Raw genomic sequence first — 14,715 nt, 5'->3', positions numbered from 1 at the left:
TACTTGCACTGGCATGCTTTTGAACTGCTAGGTCGGCAGGAGCTTGGACTGAGCAATGGAAGCTCACCCCATCATGGGGATTTGAACTGCTGACCTTCTGATCGGCAAGCCCAAGAGGCTCAGTGGTTTAGAGCAAAACCACCCACTGACACGTAGACATTAGCAGCAGCCCAATGAAGAAACCCGGGCTAACATCTGACTTGTGAGGGACTAACATCTGGGACTAATTCCTGGCAAGGAGATTCAGCTGCAGAGCAGTAGCTAGAACATTGGAGGATGGAGGAGACTTACGAGAAACATCAACAGCAGCCCGGTGCGGGGCCTCTGGGCTGTTAAGGAATTAACATCTAGTGCTGTATTTTCAACATACTGGAAACTACTTCAAAAACTTCACTTAGTAGGCAGGGTATAATAGTCATCGAATCATAGAATTGTAGAGTTGGAAGGGACCTCAAGTATCATCTAGTCCAATCCCCTGAAATGCAGGAATATTCTGTCCAACATGGGGCTTGAACACACAACCCTAAGAGTCTCATGCTCTAGTGACTGAGCTACCAAGGCAGATAAATAAATAAATAATAAACAACAATAAACAAACTAATGAGCGACGGATGGCAAGGAGGACCCACATTGCACTGGGAAGATATAGTGTGCTCTTACCAGTGCCCAGTAACATAGTTTAGTTTGTACAAATGTGTTACATTTAGGTCTGATGCCAGATTCCTTGGAGAAGATGGAAAGGCAGGTCAGACGTTGCAGGACCATGGATAGCTCTGAGTGAGTAATTTGCCCTGATGAAGCTTGAGAGCAGTCGGGGTCTTTTTAAGAACCTGCCCCCAGGCTCTCTCTTCTCAGGGTCCACTATCTTGTGGATTACTTTAGAGCCTTAAATGGCCAACATTCTGGAGTAAAAATGAAGACTCCTCAATTCCATAGCCTTCATCCTGGCACATCCCTGGCACTGCTGATCCAGTGAGGAACAGTGGGAGGCACTAGGTTCCTCAGGGAACTGTGCCCATTTTCCTTGGAGCTCATTTTGATCATTCTGGGATGTCCCAAGATGATATGTAACAGGATTAGTTGCCTCCTGATCTCCAGCAGGAGACTTAGAAGCTTGGACCGGGTCTTGCTCCTTAGCTGGAGACTCTACAGCCTCTTGCTCTGCTGGACTCTGGGGTCATGACAAAAAGGGGCCTAAATAGCCAGATTGCAATTTTGTGGGGAGAGATAGGTTAATTTCTGGACATTCCCTGCATGTCCAGGTAGTTAATCAGGCTTTACGGGATTAATTTTAAACTGGACTGAAGGGGGGGGGGTGTTATTATTTTCTGCCTCTACATAAATGTCCTAGTTAGAATTCAAATCTCTCAAATCTTGTGATCTGTAGAAGGTTTTTAGATATTTAGTACTACAGTGGTACCTTGGGTTACATACGCTTCAGGTTACATATGCTTCAGGTTACAGACTCCACTAACCCAGAAATAGTGCTTCAGGTTAAGAACTTTGCTTCAGGATAAGAACAGAAATCGGGCTCCAGCATCGCAGCAGCAGCAGGAGGCCCCATTAGCTAAAGTGGTGCTTCAGGTTAAGAACAGTTTCAAGTTAAGTACGGACCTCTGGAACGAATTAAGTACTTAACCCGAGGTACCACTGTATATTATTATTTTTAAAATGCACTAATAAAGTTTGTGCTCCTTGCTAGTACTATTGCAATACCTATTGTTAACAAAAACTGGTGACATATAATCTGTAATTATGATCCAGGAAGGTGAAATGAAAATCCCACGCTAAGAAATACACCGAGGCAGTTATGAGGGATCAAGGTTTTGTGAAGAAAAAATATTCAGCTGCACAGAAAAAAGGCAGACCAAGTGGCTTTGCCAGAATAGACTTCAAACATTGGATACTTAGCAGGGTACTGTTTTAACATATATTTCAAATCATCAGTACACTGCAGGTGTGGAGGAAGATAAAAATAGTAAAACTGGTAAGCAGCAATTTTTGTAGCTTCCCCCCATTCTTCCCTCTTCATTTCTGTTGTGCCTGGATTCCTTCCTTGGTTAAACAATTAGTAACTCTCTGAGAACAATAGGAGCAATGCCCAGATATTATGAACAGCTAGCTGGAACCTTAGGCAGGAATACTCCTTAGACAGGAGACACAACTGGGATTTTTCAACAGAATATTGCAGTGTCTCCTTCCTCTTAATAGGAGTGCTCCTGTCCAGCTATTCCTTCAAAACAGAGCATTCCACTTTCCTCACTCCTCTGTTCTCCACTTTTCTTCTTCACCTGATACTCTACATACTGCAGCCACTGAACATGCTCAGTTCTCATTAGGTTGTGTTTTGCCCCCTTGATTTATTTAATAAATGCTTTCTTGTGCTTCTCCAAACCTCAATATTCTCCCAAGCCTGCAGAGATCTTCCTCTTATTTCTCAGTAGCCCCATTTTTGGCTCAGTTTTTACTGGTACTTAGCACCTGAGTTCACTGTTAGAGGACGTAATGTATGTACTCATGGAATCAAGCAAAGAAACAATTTTTAAACACTTCAGTAAAAGGACCACTTTGCAAACAGCAGGAACAGAGGAGTGCTCTTGTTCATACATTTGCTGGGACAGCATCCCTGCTCATAGAGTGGCGTAGCAAACTTGCTCCCTCACTGCTACCATGTAGATAGCAGTGTGAACTGAACACTCCGCAATGGCTGGAGGTCCAGCTCAAATGGCTCTTCCCATCTTCAAAAATAGGAGGGAGAAATTGCATGATTGTGACAATAAATGAGCATTGAATTTAATGTCCTAAGATGTTTTTCTGTCTGGTGGTGCTGACGGAGGGAGGGGAGGAAGCTCACTCCACCACCTTGTGACTGAAGACAGCGAGTTTTGCAGTGAATGTATTGAAAAAGCTGTATAAACCCATGCTCTTCAATTGTAACCTAAGTGTCACAATTCGTTTTTTAAACTTTCCTGCTATCTTCGATGCTGTGGGTTTCTAACAGCTTAAGGTAACCCCCTCCCCAGAAAAAAACAAAAAACAAAAATCATACCCCTTTAAAAGTAGCAGGATTGCCTAAATTTTCAGAATAGAAGCAAAGCAGTATCTACACAGGTTGTAAATCTAATGTTAATCCACAAAATGATATGATTAAAAAGTTACATCATACAAGACAGAGAAAAGTTCTGTATTTACCTCCTCATTAGCAGCTGCTAGTTCCTCCTCAAGTGCTGAGACTCTTTCTAAAGAAACCCTCAGTCGTTCCCTTACCTAGAAGAAGAAAAAAATTGTACCATTCAAATTATTTGAGCTCTAGAACTTGAAATAATAAATAGATGGGAGCACTTGAGGCACATATACCCCATTGTGTGGCTTGGGTGTATTGCCGTGCAGTTTTTATGGCTAAAAGGAACTGGGGAAGAAAGGGCTCTAGCAAGACTTGGGTAGTTTCTCCATATGAAGCTGCTGCACCCACACATAAATTAATTGAGTCCATCCATTTGCTATACAGTGGTATCTTGGTTCTCGAATGTTTTGGTACTCAAACAACTTGGAACCCAAACACTGCAAACCCAGAGGTAAGTGTTCTGGTTTGCAAACTTTTTTTGAAAGTAAAACATGCTCTGTTTTGAGTGTTACGCAGAGGTCTGTCTGTTTTTGCTATTTATTTTGCATTTTTGTGGCTCTTTTTTGTGACTGTGTGGAACCCAGTTCAACTACTGATTGATTGTGTGACTGTAGTACATTATTTATTGCTTTCATTTTATGGATCAATGGTCTTGTTAGATAGTAAAATTCATGTTAAATTGCTTTTTTGGGGTTGTTTTTAAAAGTCTGGAATGGATTAGCCCATTTTGCATTACTCTCAATGGAAAAGAGCTCCTTGGTTTGGGAACACTTTGGTTTTGGAATGGACTTCTGGAACGGATTAAGTTTGAGAACCAAGCTACCACTATTTTTAACTTTCAAGATTCCGAACAAGTCTGCTTTAGAAGCCGTTTGTTGAATAATGGCCTATGGTTAACTTGACCAGTCATGTAAGAAACATCACCACATACCCAGATCCCCAAATCTCTATTGGGTTGGGTAGGGGGGGAATAACCAATGAACCTTCAGACATATCCCATTAGTTGGTTTGGACATGGCTTACTGGGCAATTGGAGAGTGCTGAATCTGCAAATGAAGTTGTGGTTACATTGTTGCTGCATGTTGCACTCAGACTGATTCCATGGGCCGGATGGATTTATGATCAATAATTCAACGCGCCAGCATTCAATCCACTTTTGGAAGGTTTGTAGCAGTTCAGAAGGTCTGGTGAATCACTCAGAAATAAGCAGGCAATCACCTTAGTGCAGATTCAACGCTTACCAGTTGCTTCGTAACATACCTTGCGTCACCCAAACCGCCAGAGAAAATCCTTCAATTTCAATTCTGAGTTTAAAACACAAAATGTACAATACATAGGATGTTTCTGATTAATTGCTTGCAGAAAGTTCAAGTTCATTTCTCATCAATTAAAGTAGTTTGAGAAAACAAGGCGTCACCACTTCCCTAATAGTTTTTTTTTTATCAGTCTCAAATACTGGAAAGTGAAATTAGTCTATAAACCATAATAATCTCCAAAGACTACTGCTAGTAATGCTCATTATGTAAGTCCCAGCTACAACGTTTAAGTTCAGCAGAAAACCCAAAAACTTCCAGGGACATTTAAAATGTTTAAATGTGTTCGCATAGCATTGCCCTCAGTTACTCATAGTGGAAATAAGAGACAATAAAATTCCTGACACCCGCAAAGTTGTTGAGATTTTCTTAGGAAACCTCCAAGATTGTTGAGCTTCTTTGGAGAAACCTTCCCCCAAAATAGTGACTTTAAGGTTATGGAGCTGTTTCTGCTGCTTTTTCCATCACATTGCCATATTCTGTAACTGGGTTTCCCCTGACATTTTGCCGATTTGGCAAAATTCCTCCGACATCATTTTTACACCAGAAAACCAGGATATGTCAGGAATTTTCCTGACGTATGGCAAGCCTAGGTGCCCCTGTATCCATACATGAATATGGGTGTCCTTTCAAAAATATTAACATTCTGCTGATCAGTTGCTTGGGAAGGGGAACAAGGATAGGGTTAAACCCCTCCTCTCACCTCCTTTCCTCCCATACAGTTGACTGATAGGTTTTTAAACTGTTTGAAATGACCGCACATTTTTGGATCAGGCAGTCACACCCACACCATACATTTAAAGTATGTAACTTCCCACAAAGATTTATGGGAACTGTGGTTTGTAAGGGGTACTGGGAATTATAAGTCTGTGAGTTGTAAACTGTAGCTCCCTGGGTCTTTAGGGGAAGCCATGACTGTTGAAGTAGTATAAATGTGCTTTAAATGTAGTGAGAATATCACAAGGAGAGAAATTTTTGATAGTAGGCATTTACACACCAAATGAAGGAAAATCGGATTTTTTTAAGAAGCTACATGAGACTCTGTTGGACTATATGGATTACAATATGATCTTGATGGGAGATATGAATGGAGTGGTGTCCACAAATATGGACAAGGCTCAGAGACAGGTAGTTACCAAAGATGGTAGACTACCAAAAACCTTTTTTGACATGACTGAAAATATGGATTTAGCTGATATCTGGAGAACGAAGAACCCTCTGGGAAGAGAGGGAACTTTCTTCTCTGAGGCCAAAATGACATGGACAAGAATTGACCAAATTTGGGTAACTAGAGGACTGGTTCCGAAGACCAGCAAAGTGGAAATTTGCCCCAAGACTTGTTCTGATCATAATGCTGTGAAGATGGAAATGAAATTGATGCCAATTGGTTCCTTCATATGGAGGATGAATGATACTTTGTTTAGGAATGAAGAAGTGATTAAGAAGGCCCCAAAAACCTTGAGAGACTATTTTGAGATAAATATGAATACTACAGTGGAAAAAAGAGTGATCTGGGACGCAAGTAAAGTGGTTATGAGAGGATTTCTGATACAACAGAATGCAATTAAGAAGAGAACCCTGAATGAAAAAAAAGATAAAATCCTGGAGAAAATAAAGGAAGGAGAGAAGAAACTGAGAGCAAAACAGAAATCACAGGAGATCCTGAAAGAGATAAAGTTATATCAAGTACAATATATGAAAATGATGAATCAGGAAATAGAATGGAAGATCAAACAAATGAGACAAAAGACATTTGAAATGGCAAATAAGTGTGGAAAATTGTTGGCTTGGCAATTAAAAAAAAGACAAAAACTTAACACTATTACGAATTTGGAAGTGGAAGGAAAGAATATACAGAACCCAGTTGAGATCAGAAAGTGCTTCCAGAGGTACTTTAAACAACTATACACACAGGAGAAGCAGAAAGAAATGGACATTGATCGATTTCTGAAAATAAATGGACTACAGAAAATCTCTCAGGAAAACAAGTTAATGTTGAATTATAAAATAACGGATCAGGAAGTGGAAGGGGCCATACAGAACATGCAATTGGGTAAATCTCCAGGACCAGATGGTTTGACTTCAAGATACTACAGATCCTTGAAAGAATGGCTAATACAACCATTGAAGGAAGTCTGTAATGAAATATTGGAAGGGAAAAGAGCACCAGAGTCGTGGAAGGAAGCTTACAGCACCCTTATACCAAAAACAGAGACTGAAAAGACACAACTTAAGAATTACCGCCCCATATTGCTGCTTAATGTGGATTACAAAATTTTTGCAGATATTTTGGCTAAGAGATTTAAAAAGGTGCTTGTAGAAGAAATTCATAAAGATCAAGCGGGCTTCCTCCCAGGCAGACATTTGTCTGAAACACGAGGAGCACAATTAATATTTTAGAAAAATTACAAGTGAATATTAATACTAAAGTAGTTCTGATATTTGTGGATGTGGAGAAAGCCTTTGACAATATTTCTTGGAGTTTTATGAAGAAGAATTTACAGGGGATGGGGGTAGGTCAAGGTTTTGAAAATGGTATAGGTGCAATTTATTCAGAACAAAAGGCAAAATTAATTGTGAGCAATGTAGTGACAGAAGAGTTCAAGATTGAGAAAGGGACACGACAAGGTTGCCCAATCTCTCCATTACTTTTTATATCGGTCCTGGAGGTTCTGCTAAATATGATTAGAAAGGACCAATTGGTTAAAAGTATACAAGTGGGAGCTAAACAGTACAAACTGAAAGCTTTTGCTGACGATTTGGTATTGACTTTACAGGAGCCAGAATCTAGTACTAAAAGGGTATTGGAATTGATTCAAGAATTTGGTCAGGTAGCAGGTTTTAAGTTGAACAAGACGAAAACTAAGGTTTTAGAGAAAAATCTAACTGTGATTGAGAGAGATTAGTTTCAGAAGGAGACAGGATTAACATTGGTTAAGAAAGTGAAATACTTAGGGGTAAACATGACTGCCAAGAATGTGAATCTATTTAAGGATAACTATGAAAAATGTTGGACTGAAGTGAAAAAGGATTTAGAAATATGGTCAAATTTGAAACTATCATTGTTAGGCCGAATTGCAGTGATAAAAATGAATGTATTGCCAAGGATGCTGTTTTTGTTTCAAACATTGCAAATTCTAGACACAATGGACTGTTTCAAGAGGTGGCAGAGAGATATTTCTAGATTTGTCTGGCAGGGCAAGAAGCCTCGAATAAAATTTAAGATATTAACTGATGCTAAAGAAAGAGGTGGATCTGCCCTGCCAGACCTTAAACTTTATTATGAATCAGCTGCATTTTGCTGGCTGAAAGAATGGCTGCTTCTTGAAAACACTGATGTGCTGGATCTGGAAGGTTTTAACAATGTATTTGGTTGGCATGCATATTTGTAGTACGACAAGGTCAAAGCACACAAAGCGTTTAAAAACCATATTGTTAGAAAAGCACTGTTTAATGTTTGGATGAGATACAAGGATCTGTTAGAAAGTAAAACCCCAAGATGGTTGTCACCAATGGAAGCGAAGGCTCAGAAAAAACTCAATATGGAGGCCAAATGGCCGAAATATTGGGAAATTTTGGAACAAGATGGAGACAGAATAAAATTGCAGAGTTTTGAAAAATTAAAAAATAGAGTGCGAGATTGGCTCCATTACTACCAAATAATGGAGGTATATAACACAGATAAAAAACTGGGCTTCCAGGTGGAAAAATCAAAATTGGAAACAGAATTGTTAGATCCCAAAACTAAGAACTTGTCAAGAATGTATAACTTGCTGTTGAAATGGTGAAATCTGCTATGATTAAATGGGCACAAGATGTTGGACATAACATTATGATGGCTGACTGGGAACAGTTATGGACCACAGGTATGAAATATATGGCATGTAATGCCCTAAGAGAGAATTTAATGAAAATGATTTACAGGTGGTACATGACACCAGTCAAGCTTGCAAAAAATTATCATTTGCCCGAAAACAAATGTTGGAAATGTAATGAGACTGAAGGTACATTCTTTCACCTTTGGTGGACATGCCCAAGGATTAAGACATTCTGGGAGATGATTTATAATGAAATGAAAAAGGTATTTAAATATACATTCCTGAAGAAACCAGAGGCCTTTCTCCTGGGCATGGTCGGCCAATTGGTGCCAAAGAAGGATAGAACATTTTTTATGTATGCAACAACAGCAGCAAGAATACTCATCGCAAAGTATTGGAAGACTCAAGATTTACCCACCCGGGAAGAGTGGCAGTTGAAGTTGATGGACTACATGGAATTGGCGGAAATGACTGGTAGAATCCGAGACCAGGGAGAAGAGATGGTGGAAGAAGATTGGAAGAAATTTAAAGATTATCTACAGAAATATTGTAAAATTAAGGAATGTTAGAAAGATGTTGGAGTGAAGTTACATGGCTTTAGCAGAAATGTTATAAAGAATTAAGTACAATAGATTGTAAATGGATTAAAGGAAAAAATAATGTTAGAATTTGTTAAGTTAAATGATAGGACAGAAAATTGAGGAAGATGGAAAGGATTTGCTGAAACAATTAATCGAAGTGGAATACAAAAAAGGGAGGTGTGAGGAGGTCGCTGAAACAAGTAAAAGAAAGTTAATAACATTGAAAGCATTGGATGTGGTTTTTTTGTTTTTTTTAATTGTTTTTGTTTTATGTTTGTTATGTATATGTAGTATTTTTGTCTTTTTATTGTATTGTATTGTATGGTTTTGTTATGTTTAATTCTTTTTCTTTTTTCCCCTGTAACTTTCAAAACTTTAATAAATATTATTTAATTTTTTTTAAAAAAAATAAATGTAGTGAGAATATTTAGTTCAACTTGGATGCGTAAATGTAGCTTGATGACTGCTTTGGGGACAGCATCAGAGATTTTCTCTCCATCTCCTGCTCCCCTCCGCCATCTCTCTCTGTCTCTCTGGGCCTAAAAGGAATATAAACAACTTACAGTATGCAACTAGCCTGAATCAACTGGGTTTGACTTCCTGGAAGGGCCCCATGGCCCTGCATAAGTCCCATGGAAATCTCCACCACCATTCAGGGTGTGAGGCCTGGTGCCTCTGTCATGACCTTGGAAGAATATAAAATGGCACCCTGGAAACACTATTATGTTACATATGCCAAGAGAATGAGGGAACTAGTCTAGTGTAGGCATACATGACAAAGCTTAAGAAATATATGCTGAGTCAGTAAGCTGATTCCCCATACTTTACCTTCTCATCTAAAGCCTTGTGGTGTTCAAACAATGATTTCAGTGCTTTCAGAACCTCAACTTCACTGGAGACTCCTGAGGGGGACTGTGCTTGCCGTTTCACCACTGTCATTCTCAGCGACCTTTCATGTCTTGAAACAAGGCACTCCAAATGTTCCAGTAACAGCTATTGGATTCAATATATATATATATATATAAAGAAAGTTAGCTCATTTTCACCTGAAGGTCACCGGCACCATAATTCTAGTTCAAAATGATAATGACACAGGCAGGTTTCACCGTACTTGAAGGTTTATGGTGACTCTGTTTGGCAGTTTTCCATGATATTATTGCAGAGAACATAAAGGGGAATAAAGTATAAATGTGATTAATATCTACTGAACTCTCATGCAAATTTTCCAAGATGGCAAATTGTTCCACTCACCTTTGTTGTGTCCAAACTAAGACATTTTAGGACATTGAAATATTGTTAAATGGAACTACTTAAACCGTCAGATTAAAGAAACATATCACAGTGCAGTATGTAACCGATGCTGAAATTAGTTGCACAACTGCATTTCAAAACATGAACAGATATGCAAAAAACTAACGTTTTTTATTAACATTTTGAGTTTCTGTATTTGATCAAAAGGGGTTGTATCCAATGCCAGCACTCATGTAACAAACTCCCTCTTGTAACCTTTTGGAATGTATTTCCCACATTCATGACTGCAGAAACAGACTTGAGGAGAGGTGAATAAAGAGAGGGCTTATCCACACCTTTTGCCCTGCTCTTTCCATGCACAGGCCCATACTGAGAAGCTCCATGTCTGAGCACTCTTTTTGTTGCCCTAGAGCTTTCCCCGTGAAAACCCACTCTTTAAAGCTGAAGTGCAACAAACAGCAACTCAGGTTTTTCCTGGATTGCAGTTTGCTCCTGTTGCTTCCCCCATAGTCGCAGCCTTGGATTCAAACAGAAATCAAGCTCTGACTCTCTCTGGCTTCCCAGTCTGCAGCTTTCCTTCCAACTCCTAGCTCACCTCATGCAAATCTCAACCCTGGCCATTTCTTTTAAACTACCGGTCAGTTGAAGGAGAGAGCCCATCCATTTCTCGTCTGGCACAGACCCATTTCCTTTGTTCCCTTAATGGCCCATTACCTAGGCTATCATCTCACCAGGAAGCTAGCCTGGCTTATATTTTAACAGCTGCTGGATCCAGGGGTTAGAAGGGTCTCAGCAAACAGCCTACTCTCCCCCTGCACCACAACTCACAATAGTACATTAACATTGCCCCACTCATTTATACTATTTTACAGCAAGCACAGCACATCATAGTGTTGTTGTTGTTGTTTAGTCGTGTCCGACTCTTCGTGACTCCATGGACCAGAGAACGCCAGGCACTCCTGTCTTCCACTGCCTCCCGCAGTTTGGTCAAACTCATGCTGGTAGCTTCAAGAACACTGTCCAACCATCTCGTCCTCTGTTGTCCCCTTCTCCTTGTGCCCTCCATCTTTCCCAACATCAGGGTCTTTTCCAGGGAGTCTTCTCTTCTCATGAGGTGGCCAAAGTATTGGATCCTCAGCTTCACAATCTGTCCTTCCAGTGAGCACTCAGGGCTGATTTCCTTAAGAATGGAGAGGTTTGATCTTCTTGCAGTCCATGGGACTCTCAAGAGTCTCCTCCAGCACCACAATTCAAAAGCATCAATTCTTCGGCGATCAGCCTTCTTTATGGTCCAGCTCTCTCTTCCATACATCACTACTGGGAAAACCATAGCTTTAACTATACGGACCTTTGTTGGTAAGGTGATGTCTCTGCTTTATAAGATGCTGTCTAGGTTTGTCATCACTTTTCTCCCAAGAAGCAGGCGTCTTTTAATTTTGTGACAGTGATCATGATCTGCAGTAATCAGGGAGCCCAAGAAAGTAAAATCTCTCACTGCCTCCATTTCTTCCCCTTTTATTTGCCAGTAGGTGATGGGACCAGTGGCAATGATATTAGTTTTTTTGATGTTGAGCTTCAGACCATATTTTGCTTTCTCCTCTCTCACCCTCATTAAGAGGTTCTTTAATTCTTCCTCACTTTCTGCAATCAATGTTGTGTCATCTGTATATCTGAGGTTGTTGATATTGGGCATAATGGGGTGTAAGGGAGCAACATATATTATGCCAGTAGAGAAAAACTCTCTATAGTTGCTTAAGATAAATAGACACCCTGGCACGAACGTTTAACTGTTAGGAGCTGCTCACTTTCATAGGCCTTAAATCCTGTATGTATTTGTTAAATGCTTGAACAGACATGCAAGGGGAAGTGTGGGGAAGTGAATGGAGTGGGAGGTTCAGGTTTGGATCCCTGCTGAGTCACGGAAGCTGACTCTGGGCTGAGTCGTATTTCTTACTCCGATTCTTACAGCATTGTTCTGAGATAGGAATTGTGAAGCCACTCAAAAATGTTGACAGACATAATTATCCCTTGACTCCACATTTTCATTTATCCAGTGGAGTGTTTTGTTTTCTACAACATAACAAACCTGCAGTGAAAAGTCTTTATTTTGACCTCGGTGTATGCATCTATAGCTGCAATTAATTTTTTTTGTGGTATGAGAAAAGTAAAGGATCCATTATTCACTTCTTGGAGTTAGTTCAGCGTAACACTATAGTTAAAACTATGGTTTTCCCAGTAGTGATGTATGGAAGTGAGAGCTGGACCATAAAGAAGGCTGATTGCCGAAGAATTGATGCTTTTGAATTGTATTGGAGTATTGGAGCCTCAGCTTCAGGATCTGTCCTTCCAGTGAGCACTCAGGGCTGATTTCCTTCAGAATGGATAGGTTTGATCTTCTTGCAGTCCATGGGACTCTCAAGAGTCTCCTCCAACACCACAATTCAAAAGCATCAATTCTCCAGGCGATAAGCCTTCTTTGTGGTCCAGCTCTCACTTCCATACATCACAACTGGGAAAACCAGTAAGGGGCTCCTAGACAATACAGCTCTTAATTTAAGAAGCTGCCAAAGATATGCCTTTTCCTGTGGATCCCAACTTCTACAAAGTGGTACTTGCTTTACCAAATGCAACTTCTGCCTAATGGATGAAGGCATCAAAGATACTTTTGTTTCCATACATATATTTATCCATTCTGAAGGAAATCACTGTGAAACTGGTAGTACATGGGTTGGAAGAAACATCAAACACATGACCAGGTTTCATCATGCTTATAACACTAACTCCAAAATTCCATATATAAACTGGTTCAGTATAAACATTGATCAGAAAGGTAGGGAGATAGGAATTCTGTAAGGAAGACTCCTCTACTCATCATACATTAGCACTCTTTGGTATATCGCTGCTCTGAAAAGTCAGAACTGCTCAAAAATTATCCCAGGAATGTTCACCAGTCCACACACTGTCATATTCCAGTCACAACATTGACCATGAAAAGGTTTTGGGAATCAACTGATTAGAAGCCAAATTTTCCCTGTCAATCTTTTTGGTGCTAGACACTGTTCAATTTCACACTTTGATCAAAAGCCAGACTGGGAGAAATCCAGAAAGTTAATAAATGCTAAATCAACCCAAATCTGATCAGTGAATGTCTACTTTTAAACTACTCCCCAAAGAGCAGGTGGAAAATAGAACTCAAGATATGAATTTCCAAACAAACCACTTGAACTATCAAAAGGCTATTACAAAAGAATGACATTGATGAACCAGTGGCTCTGCAAATATTGTTGGATTCTAACTTCCATCAGCTGCAGCCAGCATGTCAATAGTCAGGCATGATGGTTCTGGTCCATCAGAATGTATTTTCACAATTCTCATAGAATTTTATAAGATAAAAAGCAGTGCTAAAATTATCTGATACATCGTTGTACAGAAAACGCATAACTGATTATTTTTATACTTACTCTTGTGTTATTCCTTTCAGCTTTCAGTTCAGAAATTTCTTCTTCTTTTTCCAGTAGTTGTTCCCTGCATGCATTTAGCTCTTTTGTAAGTGCAGCAAATTCCTGCAAAGATGGAGAAAATATGCAAGAGGAAAACATTTAGCATGAAAATATTGTATTGATTTAATCTCCAATTTCAGAAAATCTAACAGAACTAAAGCTTGAGTGCTGGAAAATTTCTAAGAACTTTTGAAAACAATGGGAATGAAATGCCTCTCTCAGATTAATATGCAGGGCTATGCCCTGCTTTGAAAAGTACCAACAGTCTAGAGTTATATTCCACTGAACAGTAAAATATGCTGTCAGGTGTCAGTATAAGGTTCGCATAATGTATTTTAAAATTCTTGTAACAGAAGCCACCAGTACAGTCATACCTTGTGTTACGCTTGCTTCACATTGTGGCTTTTCAGGTTACGAATGCAGCAAACCCGGAAGTGTTTGCTTCCGAGTTCCCTGTGCGCATGCGCACAGAAGCAATCTGTGTGCTTCGCGTATTCGCAGTAGCAGCACTCTACTTACGGACTTTTCGGGGTGCGAATGTTCGTAAGTAGAGGTACCACTGTATTACATTTTAGGGCAAAACTGTCTGTTTCCTTAGCACTCATATGTCCCCAAACCTATGTTTTCTGAGGTAACATAAATGTGTGGCTGAGTCCAGGGCAATTGTATGGGTTAACTGACATGCCTTTCCATCATCTGCCCACTATTCTGCAAATGCCCCCACCCCCTCATTCTGGCTTAGTTCTGATCTTGGAGATCAGGTGAATAAACACTGGATCAAAACTGATCAGGTGGAAGCAATTTGCCGCAGAGAATTGTTGGCAGGAGAGGAGAGCCGAACACTTTCCTTGCAACTATATCCTTTCATCTTTTAATTAGCATTATAAGGTAAACCTTTGATGAAAGTGACATTATATATACCCATGGCATAGTAAAACACACATAGTATTATTGATCAGTCCCATGCAAGTTCACCTCCTATGCCTTTCAAAGCCAGTGAGGCTACTATTGGTATTGACTGCTACAAACCACTCACCTGGCAGGATGGAACTTGTGGGATATGCTTAATATTTTAGATCCACCAGCCAGAGCCCAGTACAAAATGGTAGTCGGGTGGGAAGACATATG

The 14,715-nt window shown here is 39.8% G+C and overlaps 1 protein-coding gene across 8 annotated transcripts in view; it reads right to left on the bottom strand.

Annotated features, from left to right (window-relative positions):
- PPFIA2 (PTPRF interacting protein alpha 2) overlaps positions 1-14,715 on the bottom strand; it is a 293,474-nt gene that overhangs the window by 86,055 nt on the left and 192,704 nt on the right. For all 8 annotated transcript variants that reach the window (XM_079991813.1, XM_079991806.1, XM_079991807.1 and 5 more), the window contains 3 exons: positions 13,549-13,650; positions 9,665-9,829; positions 3,193-3,267 (listed from right to left, as the gene is read on the bottom strand). In XM_079991813.1, the coding sequence (XP_079847939.1) occupies positions 3,193-3,267; positions 9,665-9,829; positions 13,549-13,650 (342 nt within the window). The remainder of the gene's footprint in view (positions 1-3,192; positions 3,268-9,664; positions 9,830-13,548; positions 13,651-14,715) is intronic.

Source organism: Podarcis cretensis (assembly GCF_951804945.1).
Source record: "Podarcis cretensis genome assembly, chromosome: 10".
Lineage (NCBI taxonomy): Eukaryota > Metazoa > Chordata > Lepidosauria > Squamata > Lacertidae > Podarcis > Podarcis cretensis.
The sequence above is the reverse complement of the archived record's forward strand: the minus strand, read 5'-3'. Positions and strand labels throughout refer to the sequence as shown.